This window comes from Coturnix japonica, chromosome Z (assembly GCF_054131305.1).
Source record: "Coturnix japonica strain WE chromosome Z, WE-NBRP24, whole genome shotgun sequence".
Classification (NCBI taxonomy): Eukaryota; Metazoa; Chordata; class Aves; order Galliformes; family Phasianidae; genus Coturnix; species Coturnix japonica.
The window spans coordinates 65,931,287-65,950,244 of NC_140702.1; the positions used below are offsets into that span (position 1 = coordinate 65,931,287).

General features: G+C 57.0%; 4 protein-coding genes across 7 annotated transcripts; 3 read left to right on the top strand and 1 right to left on the bottom strand.

Annotated features, from left to right (window-relative positions):
* Nucleotides 1-34: 34 nt before the first annotated feature.
* On the top strand, nucleotides 35-7,969 carry TMEM8B (transmembrane protein 8B). The gene is given in 14 exon segments (XM_015848433.3): nucleotides 35-111; nucleotides 114-236; nucleotides 2,296-2,485; nucleotides 3,006-3,213; nucleotides 3,427-3,560; nucleotides 3,641-3,900; nucleotides 4,307-4,662; nucleotides 4,881-4,977; nucleotides 5,112-5,235; nucleotides 5,473-5,615; nucleotides 5,694-5,872; nucleotides 6,240-6,386; nucleotides 6,468-6,584; nucleotides 6,737-7,969. Coding segments are annotated over 14 exon segments (2,478 nt in total). The 5' UTR covers nucleotides 35-47; the 3' UTR covers nucleotides 7,073-7,969.
* A 1,521-nt stretch (nucleotides 7,970-9,490) lies between these two features.
* LOC107305828 (uncharacterized) lies at nucleotides 9,491-12,216 on the bottom strand. The gene is made up of 8 exons (XM_015848436.3): nucleotides 11,734-12,216; nucleotides 11,588-11,662; nucleotides 11,460-11,519; nucleotides 10,490-10,540; nucleotides 10,384-10,419; nucleotides 10,254-10,298; nucleotides 9,995-10,129; nucleotides 9,491-9,922 (listed from the first exon to the last, which is right to left on the bottom strand). The coding sequence occupies exons 1-8, from the start codon at nucleotides 12,068-12,070 to the stop codon at nucleotides 9,594-9,596; spliced, it is 1,068 nt and encodes a 355-aa protein (XP_015703922.1). The 5' UTR covers nucleotides 12,071-12,216; the 3' UTR covers nucleotides 9,491-9,593.
* Nucleotides 12,217-12,709: 493 nt separating this feature from the next.
* Nucleotides 12,710-14,865, top strand: LOC107305829 (C-type lectin domain family 2 member B-like). Of its 4 annotated transcripts, none has more exons than XM_015848437.3 (6): nucleotides 12,710-12,995; nucleotides 13,324-13,434; nucleotides 13,823-13,900; nucleotides 13,996-14,144; nucleotides 14,325-14,428; nucleotides 14,554-14,865. In XM_015848437.3, the coding sequence occupies exons 1-6, from the start codon at nucleotides 12,947-12,949 to the stop codon at nucleotides 14,750-14,752; spliced, it is 690 nt and encodes a 229-aa protein (XP_015703923.1). In that variant the 5' UTR covers nucleotides 12,710-12,946; the 3' UTR covers nucleotides 14,753-14,865. The 4 variants fall into 4 exon arrangements, with proteins under 4 accessions (XP_015703923.1, XP_085384661.1, XP_015703924.1 ...); XM_085528535.1 differs by having other exon boundaries at nucleotides 12,797-12,995; nucleotides 14,062-14,144; XM_015848438.3 differs by lacking the exon at nucleotides 13,324-13,434 and having other exon boundaries at nucleotides 12,797-12,995.
* A 582-nt stretch (nucleotides 14,866-15,447) lies between these two features.
* On the top strand, nucleotides 15,448-18,638 carry LOC107305761 (B-cell differentiation antigen CD72-like). Its single transcript, XM_015848288.3, has 7 exons — nucleotides 15,448-15,633; nucleotides 15,713-15,805; nucleotides 15,909-15,998; nucleotides 17,277-17,591; nucleotides 17,688-17,836; nucleotides 17,985-18,079; nucleotides 18,286-18,638. Exons 1-7 carry the CDS (start codon nucleotides 15,549-15,551, stop codon nucleotides 18,431-18,433), a joined length of 975 nt encoding a protein of 324 aa, XP_015703774.1. The 5' UTR covers nucleotides 15,448-15,548; the 3' UTR covers nucleotides 18,434-18,638.
* Nucleotides 18,639-18,958: the final 320 nt, after the last annotated feature.

Below are 18,958 nucleotides of genomic sequence, written 5' to 3' on the forward strand. Positions count from 1 at the left end.
AGAACCGCCAATAGGAAAATTGGGGAGGGAGAAAGGGGGCGGGACGGATGACGTCATGGTCGCCCCTGCGCGGCGGGGCTGCTGGAGCCGCGCGCCCCTCGGCAGCCGGCGCGGTGGGATGGGGCGGCGGGGCGGCGGGCGGGGGCGGCCGCTCACACCGATACCCCTCCTCCGCCTGCCCCTGCTGCTCCTGCCCCTCCTCCTCCTCCTCCTCCTATGGCCGCCGCCGCCCGCCGGTGAGTGTCGAGGGGCCGAGGGGGTCGGGGAGCTGAGCGCTGCGTGGGGGATGGGGGTGAGGAAGGGGGGAGGTGTGTGCTTGTATTAATGGGGTGAGGATGGAGCGCAGACCGTCCGCAGCATCTGCCCGCCGTGGGATGACAGTGTGTGTGATGGGGTGCGGGATGTGTGTGCAGCGAGATGTGGGGTCAGTGTGCAGCAGGGCACGTTGATGTGTGGGGTACCCCACATTACACCATGCAACTGAGTATAGGGTGCGTGGGCAGTGGGGCAGGACGTGTGAGCACAATGGGGCATATTCATGTGTGATGGGAGATGGCAGTGGGGTGTTGGCATAATGGGACATGGAGATGTGTGTTCGGTGGTTATGCTTGACAATAAGCAGGCTGTGGGGCACGCGTGCAATGTGGTACATAGGGAGGGCTCAGAGGTGTGCGTGCTGGAGGGACACAGGTGGTGTAAGTGCACAGGGACACCCAGAGAGAGGGGTCAGACTCATGGTCAGGGGTTACGGGGATCTGCAATTGCAGCGTGTCACCTGGACAGAGGGCTGTGAAGTGGGGCAGCAGGGATGCATGCAGTGCGGGGGATGTGTGTGCAGTGAGGATGAGTGGGGGGACACTGGAGTGAATACGTGATGAAATGAGTGTGCTGTCGGGCTCTGGAGCTGCCTTCATTTGGGGGCTGCGGAGGGGTATGCGGTGTTGTGTATGGGGGATCACGGAGGAAGGGGGCCGAGCTGTGGAGTAGAAGCGCTATGGGGCCCTATGGGGCGGCTGGGGGAGCTGTCCGTGGTCCTGAGCCCGACATCAGGTGAGCTGTCCGTGGTACTGACCCTTCTGGGAGAGGAGGTCGCCTCTCTTCGGCCTCTGGCCTGGGGCAGAGGCGCTCTTGCTTTTCTCCTTTCTCTCTTTCATAGATAGGAAATTCTGTTCCATCTTCCTGCTTTTCTGCCTGTGCTGTGGCCTCACTGCCGCAGGGCTCCAGCCTGACTCTCCCTGTGCACCTGTGTGCCCTCACTTTACCTCAGATGAGTGGGCTCCAGGAAGTGTAATGGGGTCAGGAAGCTCTGCGTGCTTTCCCCATGCCATGTCCTGGGAGCACGTTCACCATCTCTTTCTCTTTGAGGTCCACTGCCAGTTCACTGACCCCAGCTGGCAGGGAGCTTCGGTCCCCTGGGGAACTGTGGGCTGGTCAGGTGGTTCATGGAAGGGAAACTGTGATTGAGTGCACTTGCACGCAGATGGGAATTTCATGCCCATTTCGTGTTGGCTGGCAACGAAGGGAGGGGGAGCTGCCTTTGTTCCAGGCAAGGGAGCAGATGCATGTCAGTGTTCAGCCTGCTGGGGCTGCACACACACAGTACAAACACACGTGCATGCAAGCACATGCGCATGCTCCCAGCCAGACACTGGAAAAAGCAGCCCTTCTTCTCAGCTGTCCCCTTCCCTGCTGTATACATCCTCCTGGCCACAACCCTGCTCCCATTTGCTCTTCTGCTAGCATCCTCTTTGTTGGCTGCTTGTAGAGACTTCTTATTCTTGGTGAGTAATGCGTGGATCTCTTAGGCTGGCACTGGGGAAACAGTACAATAGTAGAATGAAGTTACTGCTCCTGTTTGGAGATCGGATCTTCCTTGTTTCTGCTGTACCAAGGAGGTGTCTTCCTTCTCCTGCTAAAGCTCCTGAAATCCCCAGGCTGCTGGGCTTTTGGGCAGTGAGACATTCCATGCAATAGCAGAAGGTGTCTTAAACATAGAGCTGTATACAGTCACACACACCCTCGTGTGTGGGTGTGCACGCCTTCATTTAGCTGTGCATGCAGACAGCGCCCACACATGCATATGTGCATACATATGTGCACCATTCCTCCTCCACAAACACAGGAGAGCTTAGGAGCTGTGCAGAAAGTACATAGCTCTCTAGTTCTTGGTGCTGAATGGTGGAGACTGTGCCACGGGTGGTCACAGCTGACATCAGCCCTGGGCATACAGTGAAATGGCTCACTTGCAGCTTCTCCTGCTCCTCACACTGAGAGTCTCTTGTATCTCTTCTGCAGATGGGCTCTTCGTGACTGACTACTTCACCCGCACACCACGCAAGCTCAGTCCCTTCCGCTCCTTTGCCAGCATTGAACTCTTTCACTTCCACATCCCTGAGGACACGGTCATTGCTGTTTGGAATCTCATCACTTTCAAGGAGCAAGGTGGCACCTTTGGGGACCAGTGCCCAGACCGTAGCATCACCGTGTAAGTAAGCTGTTTGCCTCCTCTGTTCCCTTCCTACCTGACCCTGCCTTCTGCTGCTGCCTGCCTGGATGTGCCCTGCAGCCTGCCTTCACCTGTCTGCTTTTTGCTTGTGCATGCATGGCTACACACATGTGCAGACATGTGCTTGCATGCATGCACAGTTCATGCATACACAGGCACACAGGCATTGGATTCAGGTACACACATGCACAATTATGTGTGCAAACATGCACATTTGCACGTATGTGCACAAACATGTTCATACACTTGCAGATGCATATACTCTCTCTCCCTCCCCATACATAATTCACTTGTTGCATTTTTCATTCCTTTGTGCAGCTCATCCATGACCAGTTTTACTTGAACAGGGAGATCAGGGTCTCCACTGAGGTCCTGGCTTACTGATGTCTTCCCCATAATGGCTCTGTGTTTGCTTGCAGAGACACACGCTGCTTGTGGGGTGGGCTGCCCCTTCCATGCTGCCCAGCCTGGGCTCTGTTAACTGCTGTCTCTCCTGCAGGTATTTCCGCTCAGGGGCTCCTTCCGTCATTAACCCCCTGCACACACACTTTCCCAGTGACACGGCTGTCCCTGGCTCCTTTGCGCTGACCCTCACCTGGACCTTGCCCAACCGCACCACGGGGGTGTTCAATATCACCAGCCCCCTGCCTGGAGACTGGTTCCTGGCTGCCCACCTCCCCAAGGATGAGGGCAAGATCTCCGTCAAGGTGATGGGCTGGGGGAACAAATAAGTTGGATTGGCTAGATGTCTTGCATGGGGCACTTGGGGAGCATATGAATAATTGACAGGGGTCCTGGGCATCTTTGGGGATAATAGACTAGGGCAGATTGCCTACCCCATCACCATAGTGCAGGGCCTGTGCCTGTGGGACAGTGGCTCGGTGTGGCTGGTCCCCATGTTGACTGTCCTACTGGCACAGGGCCTCTATGAGGAGTGCCAGTACCTCTTCCAGCCACAGCTCATTGTGCAGCGCCTGGTGAACATTGCTGTGCTGTACCCTGGTTACGTCACTGAACAGAGCATGGCTCCCCATAACCGCTCCTGCCTCTACAAGTGAGTGTGAGAGGATCTGATAAGGAAGGGCAGCCTTGGGACCCAGCCCACTGATCTGTGCTGATGAAAGCATCTTGCAGGGTGTTTGTGCCCAGCTACACGTCACGTGTGCTGGTGGAGGTGCTGCGGTGCCACGGGGCTGAGGGTTGCCCACTCTGGCTGCGCATGCGAGCGAAGGCCCCCCCACTGCACAATTCAACAGCACTGGACTGCCGGGAGCACACACCCTGCCAGCTGGCACTAGACCTGCCTTTCTGGCAGCACTGGTACTATGTGCTGGTGGAGAGGCATCCTGGGGCTCCAGGCACCGTCTCCTTCCAGATCACTGTGCAGCTGACAGGTGAGGGGCACAGGGAGACTTGAGAGGGCACAGGGAGACTTGAGAGGGCATGGACTTGAGTGGGAGATGGAAAGGGTTTCCTGTGGGATCTGGGTACAGAATGACACTCAGCTTGCTGGGGATGCTGGGATCCACTGGGAGGTGCTGGGACACTGGGAGATGTTTGGAGATATTGGGGCCTTAGGAGTTGCTGGGAAGTACTGGGACACTGGGAGGTGCTGGGATGCTGTGGGACACTGGCATGTGCTGAGACATTGGAACGCTCTGGGATACTGGGAGGTGTTGGGACACTGGGATGTGCTAGGATGCATGGATTGCCAACCTGGTGGATGCAGAGATCAGGTGGGAGGTGAGGGCGGGGGGCCAGGGGGCTGTGCGGTGCCAGGGCTGACAGCTCTGCTCCCAGACTGCTCCCGCCCCAGCCTGGCCCGGCCGCCCTTCCTGCCCTCCAGCGCCTCCATGAACATGCCACATTCCTTTGGTTCTGCGGGTGGGGTGGTGCTGGGGGACAGCCCCCCTCCCACCAGCCCCAATAGCACCAAGCGCCCGCTCCCCGTCTCTTCCACCATGCCTGCGACTGAGCGCTGCTGGCCCATCCGCCCCACGCTACGCAACGAGCTCGACACCTTCTCCGTCCACTTCTACATCTTCTTTGGGCCCAACGTGTCAGTGCCGCCCGACCGCCCTGCTGTCTTTGTCATCAACCTCCTGCCGGTGCTGGACAGTGGCGGGGTGCTCAACCTGGAGCTGCGGCTCAACGTGGTGAGGTGGTTGGGCCAGGAGATGGGCGTGTTGGGTCTGGGGCGGGGGTGCCTTTGGGTCATGGATCATGATTTGAGAGCTGTTGGGTGGTGGACCATGGGTTAGGATGCTTGAACAGTAGATAATGAGCAGGGTGCTCGTGGGTGATACGTTAGGGTGCTGTCAGAGCAGGGGACACTCCCAGTGCTGCTTTAGGGCCAACTCCCCTCTGCCCTCAGAGCTCCCTGTGTGGTGAGAACGTGACAGTGTTTGGCTGTCTGAACCATGAGGTCCCACTGACGTCTGGTGACAATGCATCGGTTACCTGTGAGACAGGTAGGCTGTGCCGTGCCTGCCCCCCTGCTGTGGTTGTGGGTTTTGACCCCTATGCCCTGCCAGGGGCTGCCTGGGGTGGGTGGGTGCCTGGCCTGCCCGCTGCCCAGCTCACCCACGGCTTTCCCTGCCGACAGAATCCCTGGCAGGCTTCCTGCTCTCTGTCAACGCCACGGCCAGCCTGAGCCGCCTGCGCATCCCCTACCCCCAGACGGGCAGCTGGTACCTGAGCCTGCGCTCCCTCTGTGCCACAGAGCATGGGTAAGATCCCAGCATGCCTGCTGTGTGTCACCGCATCCCACTGCATCCCACTGTATCCCAGCCTCCTTGTCCTGGCAGAGCTGGGTGTCACTGCACCATACCCGTTGGTGGGCTCCTGCAGCTCTGCTCTGAAACTCTCAGTTGGGAAGCAGCTGTTGGCTTGTGTGCATCTAGGGGCTGTGCTCATGCCCAGTGTGTACACATTCAGGTGTTTGACTTTGTTCCCCCATGGGGCAGGTTCGAGCCTTGCATCAATGTGACGGCTGAGGTCTACCTGCGCGCCTACCTCTCGCCCTGCATCAATGACTGTGGCATCTATGGGCAGTGCAAGCTGCTGCGCACCAACAATTATTTGTATGCAGCCTGCGAGTGCAAAGCTGGTAAGATCTTCTCTAGGCATCAGTCCTCCTGTCCCAGCTCTCCAATGGGTACTGGATGGAGCTTCCCCTCTCTTGCAGGATGGAATGGCTGGGGCTGCACTGACAATGCTGAGGCATTCTCCTATGGTTTCCAGCTCCTCTCCACTCTGCTGCTCTGCCTCAGCAATGTCATGTTTGTGCCTCCCGTGGCCATCGCTGTGCGCAGCCACTACCTCCTGGAAGCTGCTGTTTACATCTTCACAATGTTCTTCTCCACTGTAAGTGCAGGGTGGGGATAGAATCGTTGGATCATTTGAGTTGGAAATGTCATCTAGTCCAACTCCTCTGCAGTAAACAGGAATACCTACAGCTCAGTCAGGTCCTCAGGGCCTGACCTTGAGAGTCTCCAAGGATGGGGCATCTACCACCTCTTTGGGCAACCCATATCTAAATCTCCCCTGTTAGATCAAAATCATTTCTCCCTGTCCTATCACAACAGACCCTCCTAAAGAGTGTGTCCCCTTCTTTCTTACAGACCCTCTTTAGATACTGAAAGTATAGCCAGTGTTGAGATACTGAATGGATGGTGGGCAGGGAGTTGGGCAATATGGAACAACTCTCACCCCATTCCCTCTGTTGCCCCAGTTTTATCACGCCTGTGACCAGCCAGGCATCGTGGTCTTCTGCATCATGGACTATGATGTGCTGCAGTTCTGCGACTTCCTGGGTTCCCTCATGTCTGTCTGGGTCACTGTCATCGCCATGGCCCGGCTGCAGCCCGTGGTCAAGCAGGTGAGTGCAGAGAAAGTGCATGTGGTGGGAAGGGGTCCTGGAGTGGAGGTCCATCCTGATGTCCCCATCACCACCCCACAGGTGCTGTACCTTCTGGGGGCCATGCTGCTCTCCATGGCACTACAGATGGACCGCCATGGGCTATGGAACCTGCTAGGACCCAGCCTTTTTGCCTTGGGCATCATGGCCATTGCTTGGGTAAGGACCCTCTGCATCCCCTTCCTGTTCTATCACCTGTCTCCATGCTCAGCCCTCCCCAGCCTGTCACCACGGGGTGGGGGACATGGCCTGTCATGGTGTGATGGCAGAGGGGCCATGGCCACCCCTGAGGTCCTGTTGTCCCCATGCAGACAGCTCGCTCCATCCGTCGCCGTCACTGCTACCCGCCCACCTGGAAGCGTTGGGTGTTCTACCTGTGCCCAGGTGCGCTGATTGCGGTGGCTGCCGTGTTGCTCTATGCCTTCGTGGAGACAGAGGAGAACTACTTCTACATCCACAGTATTTGGCACCTGCTCATTGCTGGCAGCGTGGGCTTCCTGCTGCCACCCCGTGCCAAGCCCAGTGGGCGCCTGGGGCCACTGCCCCGCCGTAAGGGCTGTGGGTACCAGCTCTGTGTCAACGAACAGGAGGAGCTGGGGCTCGTTGATCCAGCGGTGGCCTCCATCAACAGCATTTGCACCAGCTGATGCTACCAGTGCACTGGACTCAGGCAGGGATGGTGACACACGGAACAGCAGGACTCCTCCAGGCTGGCGCACAGCTGTCCTGGTGTCACAATTACAGCCTGGTTGAACTTGTCAGCAGGCATTTCTTGCCACTCCATCTGGCACAGGAGTGCCCTTGTCCCCACTACCTTCAGCCCCCTGGTGACACCTTGGTGCCCTGCATGTGGTTGTCCCCACCCCATTGTGCTGGAGCGGTGACATCCCTGCTAGTGCCATCAGCCCTGGGCAGCTGCAGGGCACCAAGCCTTGCTGGGAGGGGGCAATGCATGCGCTGGGCCTCCAGATCTGCTTACAGTACTGCTGTCTCAGCCTCTGAGAGGAGCTGGGGGAAATGGGGGGATGCAATGACAGTCAGGTCCTCTAGTCCTATGTGCCAGCCAGGGTGTCCTCATGTGCTCCTGTACAGCCTTAGGTCATGTTGGCAGCAGTGCGGAAGCTCTGCCACATACTGGGCTGCATCCTGGGGTACTGCCAGCTACATGAGGGGGGCAAAACCCTGACCCTGGGCACCCTGAGGGGGGTGGGAGGTGAGATGGAGCAGAGGGAAGGAGACCCCACTGCCCCTTCTCCCTGCTGCAGGAGATTGCTTCAGTTCCCCAAGCTGCAGCTCAGGAATGAATCCTGGTTCACAGTGGGCTGGGGGTTGGTGGGTGTGGGGCAGACAGGCAGCTCCAGCCCCACTGTTATGGAGGCAGCAAGCAATGCTGAGCCGTGGTGCCTGTGTGAGGGCCCCGGGGTCCGGCACCCGGGAGTTCATCCTCCATCCCTGTCTCTGCCAGGCAAAATGCTCTGTCTGGTCCAGCCAGGCGGCCGGTTGGGGATTAATTTTTAATTAAAAACGTTGCTCACTTCACCAAACCCAATTGTGTCTCTTCATCTCCCAGAGAGACACCGTACTGAGCTCTTGCATCATTGCAATGCATGCAGTGTGCTGAGTGTGATGCTTGTGCCATCCAATGCAAGCATCTGCCTGCTGAGGAGTCATGCACACAGCACCCCAACATGAAGGCACTAAAGATCAGGCTGGAGGAGCTCTGAGCACCTAACAGAAGTTGTAGCTGTTCCTGTTCATTTTAGGGGAGTTGTCTCTTAAGTGTCCATTCCAACTCAGATGATTCTATGATGAATTCTATGGATTTTACAGAGAGGACTGTGTCAACCCAGTGTGTCCCCTCAGTCCTTCTGGTTGCCTGTGGGGAGATGGGCATCCACCTGTCTGCTTCCCAGACACCTCCATTCCTGTCATGGTGAAGGCTGGGCTCTGCCTGTTCCCTGCTTGGATTTTTGTCATTCCTGTGACTCCGGTGGGAACAGCCTTCCTAGTGCTCCATCCCTGCCTCTGCCAGACACAGCAACAGCATCACCATGCCAACAGTGTCCCCATAGCAACCAGGTACATCTGACATCCTCATAGCAACCGTGTCCCTGAACAGCTGGTGGTGGGGAGGGTTGGGAGCTCTGAACCCCACCAGCCACATGAGGTCAGACACAACAGTCAGAGCATGATCCTTCATATGCCTGTCCTAACAGGGGAGGCAGCAGGGCACAGAGTTGCTGAGCTGTCACTCCTGAGCTGTCACCCCTGCGCACAGCCGGCCAACCTCTTACTGCTGCCTGCACTGCCCAGTGCTGAGCTCCACTGCGTCACTGCAGCATCCCATTGCAGCCCAGTGCAACCTCACTGCCCCCAATGGGACCTCACAGCACTGCGATGAATCCCGCTGCAGCCTCACTGTGCCACAGCACTGCAGCCTCTTTGCACCACGCTAATGTGTTTGCATGTCATTGCAATCCACTGTCTGGCATTTGGGTTAGGACTGCATTTCATTGCACTGCACTGCATTGCACTGCACTGCTTTGGATTTATTATTATTGCATTTCATTTCATTTAAACCCATTAGACTACGCTGCATTTCACTGCATTTCATTTCAATTAACTGCACTGCATTTCACTGCATTCTCACTGCCCCCAGCCTCCCACCACCCCCATGTCACATGTCACCTCCCCCCCCATGCTGAGTGACCTGTGTGTCTGTGCACTGGGCCCAGAGGTGGTGGCTGCATCAAGGAACAGAGCAGGGCTTATCAATGCCCCCATCGGGGCTGGCAGTGTCACGGGACCATTGCATGTGAGACAGGGGAGAGTGCCACTGGAGGTGATGGACTTCCCCATCATGGTTCGCCCCTGCTGGGCTGGGAGCCAGGTGTTGGAGAATGACAGACAACAGTGGTACACAGCATCCCTGCTTGGCCCATTGGTATGCATTGGCCCGGGGGAGTTTCTGGGAGGCTTTAAATAGTGCAGTTCCCCTTCCGCTCAACTCGAAACCTTAAGTACAGGGGGTGGGTGGAGGGGGGAAATAATTGGTCAATTGGCTCTGCTGATACAAAAGCTATTTTTAATGTTACTAAAATCTGTGTCTTCTATAAACATCTAAAATCCCCAGAGCTCCTGTTATAAAGATTTGTGCCACAAGCACGCTCATGGCAGGGCGCAGCCAGAGCCAGGAGACACCCGGCACTCCTCTTTGGAATCCGGGGAAGCACAAGGCAGCCCAGAGAGCAGTGGCACCGGGGGGCTGCCCCCAAAAAGGGGAATGTGTGGGGCACTGTGGCTGGAGGGGGCTTGTGGTCGGAGCAGCAGTTGGTGCAGGGTTTCACCCACCTGCACCAGGCTGTGCGAGAGGAGGTGGAGGTGGGAGACGGTGTCGCTGGCGAGGCTCTCCAGCAGCGCCTGCTGCTGTCGTGATGTCTGCAGAATCTGCACCAGCAGCTGCTGAACGCTGTGAAGTAGGCCTGCCACGCCACAGCCTGCAGGGAGAGGGGGGTCAGGGGCAGCCCGGTCTCATTGTGCATCCACAGGGATCTGCGGGCATGACCCACCTTGCAGGCTGGTGTCCGGCACATCCTCACCCGCTGCTGTCTGCTCGCTGGGTCGGGGAGAGACAGGGGCTGCAGGGGGCACTGGCAGCGCAATGTTTCCTCCTCCCATCCCTGGGGATGTCTCAGTGGGGAAACCTGCACCAGCGTTTGGCATGGAGGGCACAGTGGGATTATGGGGCTACTGAGTCACCTGCTTGGCCCCAGCAGGGCTCAGATCCCTGCTCTAGCTGAGCACAGAGCAGAGGGCACAAGCTCTTACCCGCCTTCTGCTCAGCACTTTCCTGTTTCAGGACAGCGTGGGTGCCTGCAGAGAGCAGATGCAAAACATCACCAAGGGCTGTTTCCCTCTCCAGGATGCCTGAGCTCTGTGGCTAGGACATGGTACTCACCCAGGACGGGAAGGAGAGGGATGCAGTGAGCGGTGTCTGCAATAAGAACTGCATCAGAGCCTGCTGACAAGGATGAGAGGGGGAACTGGGGCAGGGGAAACCTTACTTAGGACAGCTGTGGGGTCAGGCACTGATCCAGCGATGTGTTCCCCGCAGGCTGCAGAGAGAGAGCAGAGAGGAGATGCAGGGTCTGCTGGGACCTGCTGGGAACAGCACCAGCCTGGAACCTGCCCTGCTCACAGCCAGCCCAGCGTGCCCTAGCCACAGCTCCCCAGCACCCTGAGGGGCCTCAAAGTGTCTCATGAGCTAGAAACAAAAGCAGGAGACACTCACTCACCACTGCAATGCAGCCACCTCTGGGCTAGAAGGCAGCAGCTGCACAGTGGTGCACAGCCATGCTACGCAACAGATTAGGACTGGAAGTGAAGGAGAATCCCACATCCACTTGAAACTGCAGGGGGAATTTAGGGAGATAATGTAATTACCCAGTGCGGATGCTGGATGGGGTGCAGGGGTTCACTCCCCCGTTATCAGGGGCCTGGGGACAAAGCAGCCGGGACTCCTGTTTGAAGAAAGCTGTTTCACCCCAATGGCTGCTGGCTCAGGGAACAGCAGCTGCTGCCTCCACCTGCCCACACAAACCAGGGATACAGCCTGTATCACCTCAGCGCCGACCCTGTGAGCACCCTTCTGGCTGCATGCAGTTGGAAATACTCCCAGCTCCAGCTCTCACCCTCAGTCCTGTCTCCTCTGAAGTTTTGTGTTGTTTATGCAGCCGAAAGCAGCTGAAGGCAGGGGGCTGCACACACTGCAGTGCTGCACAGCTGCAAGAGTCCGCTGGGCTGCAGCAGGACCAGCTGCATGAGCAGCCAGCAGTCCTGAGGCCGGGTCAGAGCTGGGGAACATCTTGTGCCCCACATCCTCATGCTATGGGGATGGTCCCAACACCTCCATCTACACAGATCCCTACTAACAGGTCTGTCCTGGGAGCACCCCTAGGGCCCCTACTCCCATCATGGGCATGGGCTGGAGCCGTGGCAATGCAGCCCGGTGTGATGGGGCAGAGTGGTACTTACAGCTCTCTGGCTCATCCTTCACACGCCACAGCAGCGGAGACAGCATTGTGCCCTGGGAATCTGCAGAGAAAAGCTTCAGCAAACAGGAATCAAGGGTTCCCACAGCCCCACAGCCCTGCTCTAGGTACCTGGTGGTACTGGTGAGGATGGAGAGCGGGTGGCAGGGACCGATCTGCGCCTCCTGGGGGGCAGCTTCCCCAGATCTGAAAGAAGAGAAAAAGCTCCAGCTCTACCCTGGACACGCACCCGTTCTCCCCACGGCCCCGGCACCCACCCAGCAGCCGCCGCTCACGGAAGACCGGTCTCCCGGCAGCCTTCCAGATGCTCTTCATGGTTCGGTAGTGAGGAGGCAGGCGGGGAGAGTGGAGTCCGGCTCTGCGTCGCGTTTCTCTCTCCGAATGGAAAGCTTGCTTAAGTGCCTTCCACTTAGACCGGCACTGGGCCACGCTACGGCTGTATCCGGCTGCCGCCAGCCCACGGGAGATCTGCTGCCACAGAGCCTCGTTGGGCCGAGACGTGGAGGCCATCAGTAGGGCGGCCTCCCCCGAGCCCCCCACCAGTGCCAGCAGGCTGCCGACCTCCGCTTGCGTCCAGGCTCGCCCCCGGGGCATGGCGCGGGGGGAGACCCCGGGCAGCGGGGGCTGCACCGGGAGCCACGCTGGAGATGGGACCCACCGGGGACCACGCAGCAGGGATGGCGGAGGGAGCCGAAACGGGAGCAGCACCTGGGTTCACCAGGAGCCACACTGGGAACTGCACCGGGAGCTGCCGGGAGCCGCCGGGAGCAGCAAGGAGCATGTGCAGCCCCGGGAGGAGCCGCTGGGAAACGTAGTCCTGGCTCGGCGGGGCGTGCGCATCCCTCGAGCATCCATCCCCCACTGATCTCAGCGCAGGGTTCGCTGCTCCGGGGCGGAACTGGCAAAACCCTAATGCGAACACTCGCCCTAACCGGGCAAACAGGAACCCCGGCGGCTTCATGCAGCCCCGACCGTGCTGGGGAGCTCAACCCAAGGGCACCACGGGGATGTCCGACAGGACCGCCGTCAAGATGCGGGGGAGGGGAAAGAGAACCCCATCCCCCGGCTTTCCAGGGCTGAGATGCAGCTGCAGCCCCATGCAAAAGAGGTGGCAGAAACCACGTCGGCACACACCCCCACCACCCTTGGTGCTGCTCGGGAGGGAGCCTTGTGTCCCGCTCCCTGAGGTTCTCTTCACTTCCCAGAGCAGGCAGAGCAGCCTTGGGAATATTTCACACCACCAGCCCTCGCAGCTGCTGCTGTGCGTGGACACGGGGTTCCTTTTTGTTCCAGGGAGCCAGCCTGCACCCCCCAGGGCTGTCACCCAGCTGGTGTCTCCAGGGACTTCACCAGGAAGTGACACTTTCCATTTCGTGTCACACTCGGCTGCCAAAGAGGGAGGCTGGGGAAGGGGGTTGCTGCTCCCCTCCTCCATAGTCGTGGGGCACACAGCCAGAGAAAGAGGGAAGGATGGAAGAGGGAGTCATGTATGCTGAGCTGCGCCTGCCCCCTGCACCAGGTAAAGGCACACTGCTCCCCATCCTGCTTGCCAGCAGCACCTCCACCCTTCTCCCCTCTCCTGCAGACCCTCTTGCCCATTCCCACGCTGCAGACTGTCTGCTTTCGGGGTGGGGAGGCTGCACACTGCAGCCTGCTGCATGGCACAGTGCATGTAGGCACCTGCTCTGCTGCCTTCCCTGTGCCACGTCTTCATTTCGTGTCAACACTGTTATTCTTTGGGGACAGAGCCTGGGGGAGGCCAAAGGATGTGCAGCACAGATATCAGGGTGTGGTGGGGGGGTTTCCCACCATTGCCACTCAGCCCCAAGTGGCATTCTGTCTTTCAGCCCCTGTGCAGAAAGCACAGATGCCCTGGCACTGGGCAGCCCTCAGCCTGGGTGCCCTGTCCCTGCTGCTCCTGCTGGCACAGATCATCCTCGTCGGACTGGGCTTCCACTGTGAGTGTCCCCATGTCCCCCTCCCTAACCAGGGTCTTGGAGTTGTGGTTGGCACCATGGTTCTGTGTGTCATCCTGCCTGGAGCAGAGGGAGCTGCAGGTCTGTGGGCTTTGGAGCAAAATGTAGAAGATGAAGGTTAACCACCTTCACCTGGCTGGAGAAAGGCAGGAGGGTATAGGAAAATGTGGGCTTGGGGATGACACTGGGACATCCTGCTCTGTCAGCTGGTGTAATGTGAAGATGGGTCATGATGCTGAAACCAAAAGGCAGAAACACTTTCTCCAAATGCCAGCTGTGTAACGACTTTCCATCTGCAGCAGTGTTGACCGCCTTGAAAGGCTCATCAATAGAAACTGGAGATGCTACTGTGCTCTCTCCTCTTTTGCAGACTTAGTTCAACAGGGGAGCTGCTGTCATGGTCCCCAGTGCCTGGAGAACCTCAGCTCTGGGCTACAGGCTTTGCAAGGTAGGATAAAGGCAAGTGTGGGGTCCTATCTAGTGGCATGCTCTCTGTCTCCTGCCACTTCAGTGCCACTCTGCACGGGCTGTATTTGTGCACAGGAAGCTGCCAGTTCTGCCCAGCTGGCTGGCTGTGGCATGCAGGGCGCTGCTACTACTTCTCCTCAGCCAAAAGGAACTGGGAGCAGAGCAAGGAGGACTGCTGCTCCAGAGAGGCACAGCTGGTCATCATCCAAGCCAACAGCACACTGGTGAGTACCCCTACCCTGCCTGCTCCAACCTCACCATGGCCATTGGATAACAGTAGTGGTCTTCCAGCACAGTCTCTGCCCATGTGCCTAAAATCCATCTGGTATCTTGATGCTTTGCTGGAGCTAAGTAGCTGCAGCTGGGTGTCCCTGAGGAATTCATGCCTGTCTCCTCCTGTGCAGGCTTTCCTGACACGCGTGTCCCATAAGGACATCTTCCATGTGGGGCTGAAGTTGAGCTCTTTCAGGTCTGAATGGAAGTGGCTGGATGGCACCACGCTGAAGGGGTGAGTGCTGCAGAAGGTCAGGGAGGTGGTGAGGGTAATAGACAGCCTGCAGACAGGGATGTTCTCCCTGGCTCACCACCCCCTTGCCTCCCACTCTTCCCATCTCACCCACTCACTGCACACAGGCTCTTCCCAATCCAGCGCACCACTAGCTCCTACATGGCCTGTGGCAGGGTGTCGGGGTCAGGGCTCTCCGGTGGCCAATGTGGGGAAGTCCATGGCTGGGTCTGTGAGAAAAGTGCCGTCACCCTGCAGTGGCTGCAGTCCTCACCACCTGCTTTCGTCTGGGGAAACACCACATATACCTGTGCAGGACCGTGGTGACAATGGAGACAGCCAGTGCACTGAGTCAGGCACACAGGGCACTGACTCAGTACTCACAGCTCTTCATCTCTCCCCTTTGTTTATTGTACATTGCTAATAAACTTTGACACTCACACTGTGTCTGTCTTTGGGGTTTAGGGTTGGGGTTCAGAGGCAGCATTGGTCCAAGTGTCCCCTTGGCCTGGTGGCTCATGGAGCAGCTCCTGTGTGGGCTGGGGCAGATTCTCTTGTGTCCATCCTCTCCATGTGGGAGAAGACCAGCAGCTCAGCAAGAGCATTCCCAAGTGCTTCCCACACTGGCTGCTACCTGAACATGGAGTGGGTGATGGGATGAGGAAGAGGATAGGGAGGGAAGCAGGGTTCCTCTGCAGCAAGGGCTGTGGGGCTCCTGGTGCTGCACAATGAAGGTCTTGGAGGCCAGGCTGGTGGTATGGCTTAAATCAGGCAGCTCAGCACCTCACAGTGCTTTGTTCACTCCCACCCTCCCAGAGGGAAAAGAGTTTGCAAGGTCCCTTTCAATTTGAGCCATAGAATTCTATGATTCTATTCTAAACTTCTGTGATTGGAAGTAGAGGCAGAGAGTGCTGTGCAGGACAGAGCAGTGCTTTTGCCCTCTGCGCAAGACCAGTATCGGAAAGGGAAACACAATTTGCATATCAGTGAATTACTTCTGCTTTCTTGTAAATCAAGAACTTTCCCCAACCTACACATGATCATAAGTTATCATCTGACTGCATCAAGTAGACGTTGGAGCTGATGACCTGTTCCTGCCTGGGACAGAGCCACCAGCAGCTCCATGGCTCAGACCGTCATCTACGCTGACCTGAGATTCACCAAGGGGCCGGGGGGCCATGGCACAACCAACCAGGTGCTGGAGGCAGGTGAGACCAATGGGGACCTCACACCTCCCCAGCATGGACAACATCATCACCCCATCACTGCCCAACCTTCCTCCCACAGCCAGCATGGATGACACAGACAGCCCCTATGAGAATGTTGTACCGGGATCGGCACCTGTGGGGACGGCAGGGGAAGGGACTGAAGGCAGCCCAGGTAAGTGCCCAGAGGGGGACAGGGATGGGGACAGGGATGGGGACGGGGGCCCCACTGCCCCCCAGGAGCGTGGGTGACTCATGGCTGCTGGTGTGTCTTGCAGGGCACTGGTCCTGGCGGCGCTGTGTACCTGTGGGGCTTCTGGCAGCCGTTCTGCTGCTGTCGGTGGCCCTGGTGGCCCTGGGGACCTGCTGTGAGTGCAGACATCATGGCTGGGAAGGGGAGTGGTGAGGTGGGGTGGGGACCAGGAGGAGCTCAGGGCTGGGGGCTGTGTGGCTTCTCACTTGGCTGCCCCGTGCTGCCTGTACTGCATGTACTGCCTGCATCTTCCAGAACTGCCTGCACTGCATGTACTGCTTGCATCTTCCAGAACTGTCTGCTCTGTGTGTGCTGCCTTCATCTTCCAGTACTGCTTGCACTGCATGTACTGCCTGCATCTTCCAGAACAGTCTGCATTGGATCTATTTCCAGTGTCAGTCTCCCATGGATTACTATTGTTTCCTATTGCTTTCCAGTACCTCCCATTGTCTCCCATCACTTTCTGTTGTATTCCATTCAATCCCATTGCCTCCCACTGCTTCCTTTTACCTCTCTTTTCCTTCCTCTTACCTCCTGTTAATTTCTGTTGCCTTCCATTGGTTGCTATTACTTTTCACTTACATCCTATAGCTTCCCACAGATTCCCATTGAGTTTGCCTTCCCATAGACTTCTCATTGTTTCCCACTGCATACCATTACCTTCCCACTATGGTCCATTGGTTTCCATTGCTTCCCATTGCTTACCATTCTATTCTAAATCAGTACCCTCTACCTTCCACTTCTCTTTTGTCCTTCTACTGTCCCCTATTGGCTTCCATTGATTCCCACTGCCTCCCATTGCCTTCCCATCAGCTTATAATTTCTTTCCATTTAAGTCCTTTGTTTCCTATTGCTTGCCATTCACTTCCACTTCATTTCCCATTACCTTCCCATTGCCTCCCATTGATTTCCACGTCTTTTATCATTTCCCAGTCACTTCCCAGTGCCCTTTAGTTTTCTTCCTAGTGCGTCCCAGTGCCTGTTATTAACCTCTGTTGGCTTCTTCCTGCCTTCTACTGTTTCTTGTCGATTCCCAACACATTCTCATTGACTTTCTTCCACTGCCTCTCACTGCCTTCCATCGCCTCCCATCTATTCTTAGTGAATCCCAGGGCATTCCCACTGACATCCTGCTCTTTCCTGCTGCCTTACTTTCACTGATCATTTGTTTCTACTGCCACCCTTTGCTTTCCATCGATTTCCCATTGCTTCCCACTGCCTTCCCATTACATCCCATTGATTCCCAGTATTGTCCAACTGAATTCCCATTGCCTCCTATCACTGCACTGGCTCACCTGCCATTGCCTTGCCTGACCCACACCTGGCCATGACTCATGTCCCCCTCTCAGGCTGCCCCATCCTCATACCCCAGCTCACCTTGTCCTGCCCACAGATTGGCAGGTGACCCACCAGCTGCAAAACGTAACCATGGAGCAGGCCACTGAGCGGGACCACTTTGCAAAGGAGGAACAAGTGTGGGAGCAGAGCCTGAAGCAGACACAGCAGGAGCTGGCATGGGTGCAAGAAGAGCTGCAACAAGCATGGCAGGAGGCCAGAAACAGACAGCAGGAGCTGGCCAGTCGGGAGGCTGAGCTGGTGCATGTCTCAGGGACCCTGAATGCGACCCAGAAGGAGCTGCAGGATGTGCAGGGGAAGCTCAGAGCCAGCAAGGAGGCAGCGAGCAGCCTGCGTGTCTGCCTGAATGCAGGTATAAGCACAGTGCAGTGGGAAGGGGGTGGCTCCTGAGGGATGTGGGGCCCATGTCTGCAGGTGGGCAGCACCTGAGCTGTGCTGCTGTCTCCAGACTGCTGCCCCTCGGGCTGGCTGCTCTATCGTGGCAAGTGCCTCTTCATCTCTGCTATGAAGAAGAGCTGGTGGGACAGCTACTGGGACTGTAAGGAGAAATCTTCCCAACTGCTGGTGCTAGGTCAATGGGAGTCATTGGTGCTGCCGGTAAGTATGGGGGCTGCAGCTCCCCAGCTGGATGCCCCCATTGCCTGCTGCCACAGGCCTGGTGTATGGCTTGCTGGGAACACAGCTGGTTCCAGCATTCCTGGCCACTGGGCATGGGGCAGATGCTTGACAGATTCTTTCCCCACAGAATTTTCTGCAGACAGATGGTGCCAAGTACTGGATTGGAGGAATATATAAACGGTCATCTGAAATTCAGTGGCTGGATAAGAAGCCGTATTCCCAGTAAGCCTGTAACCTCCCTCCTTGGCCAGCCAGGGATAGATGTGCCACCCCCTGCCTGGTTGTCAGTCCCTGCCCAAGTAATGCTATTCTGGTGGGGACAACTCTGGCTCTTCTGCTTTGCTGAAAGGGCCATCTGACTGTCAGCAGGATGGGGACATCATCATGTATGTCACCCTGTCACCTCTCACCTGCTTCTTCAATTCTAGGGAAGAGTGGTTTAACTACTGTGGGGCAACAGCCAATGGGAAGATAGAGAAGAAATGGTGTGCAGATGCTCATGCATGGATCTGTGAGCAAGCCCCAGATATGAGCAGTGTATCAGAGAGCATCTTTCCTCTGCTGGCCAAAGGGTGACTCTGGCAGTCCCTCTCCACTACAGGACTTGGAGACACAATCTGGGGATACAAAAGGAAGACAGCCTTCCCCTTGTGCATGGCACCATGCCTGTGCTCTGTCATGCTGTTGGGAGGCAGGTGGGGAAAAAGACTTGCCTATCTGTTTCTCATGCTCATGCCCATCCTTGATACTTGGCAATAAAATAATGGCCTTCAGCAGTTAATTCAGACTCTTCACAACCTGACATTCTGTCTAGGGAAGGTTAGATATTCCTAGATAAGAATCTGGAGACTCAGAGCAGAGTCTCAACATCACACAGGCCTCAAGGAGATACACTGTACCCTGCTGGAGTTGATAGGTACCCTAACGAGGTAAAAGTGCTGATTAGAAACTCTGTCAACAGCCATGTTCTTGTGTAAATAAGTTCCTGGCCATACATGGGACCTGGCTTGTGTAACACACGACTTTCTGCCTGAGTAACCCCTTCCTGTGGTACTTCACAATTGCCAAAGACATCCTTGCAAGAACCTCATATTAACACAG

Coding starts and splice junctions, on each gene's coding strand:
- LOC107305761 (XM_015848288.3), top strand. CDS start 15,549: ATGGCTCAGACCGTCATCTACGCTGACCTGAGATTCACCAAGGGGCCG. Junction 15,806..15,908: donor AGGGACTGAAGGCAGCCCAG/GTAAGTGCCCAG, acceptor TGTGTCTTGCAG/GGCACTGGTCCTGGCGGCGC. Junction 15,999..17,276: donor GGTGGCCCTGGGGACCTGCT/GTGAGTGCAGAC, acceptor TCCTGCCCACAG/ATTGGCAGGTGACCCACCAG.
- LOC107305829 (XM_015848437.3), top strand. CDS start 12,947: ATGGAAGAGGGAGTCATGTATGCTGAGCTGCGCCTGCCCCCTGCACCA. Junction 13,901..13,995: donor TGGGCTACAGGCTTTGCAAG/GTAGGATAAAGG, acceptor ATTTGTGCACAG/GAAGCTGCCAGTTCTGCCCA. Junction 14,429..14,553: donor GATGGCACCACGCTGAAGGG/GTGAGTGCTGCA, acceptor CACTGCACACAG/GCTCTTCCCAATCCAGCGCA.
- LOC107305828 (XM_015848436.3), bottom strand. CDS start 12,070: ATGCCCCGGGGGCGAGCCTGGACGCAAGCGGAGGTCGGCAGCCTGCTG. Junction 10,130..10,253: donor AAGTGCTGAGCAGAAGGCGG/GTAAGAGCTTGT, acceptor ACGCTGGTGCAG/GTTTCCCCACTGAGACATCC. Junction 9,923..9,994: donor GCCGGACACCAGCCTGCAAG/GTGGGTCATGCC, acceptor CTCTCCCTGCAG/GCTGTGGCGTGGCAGGCCTA.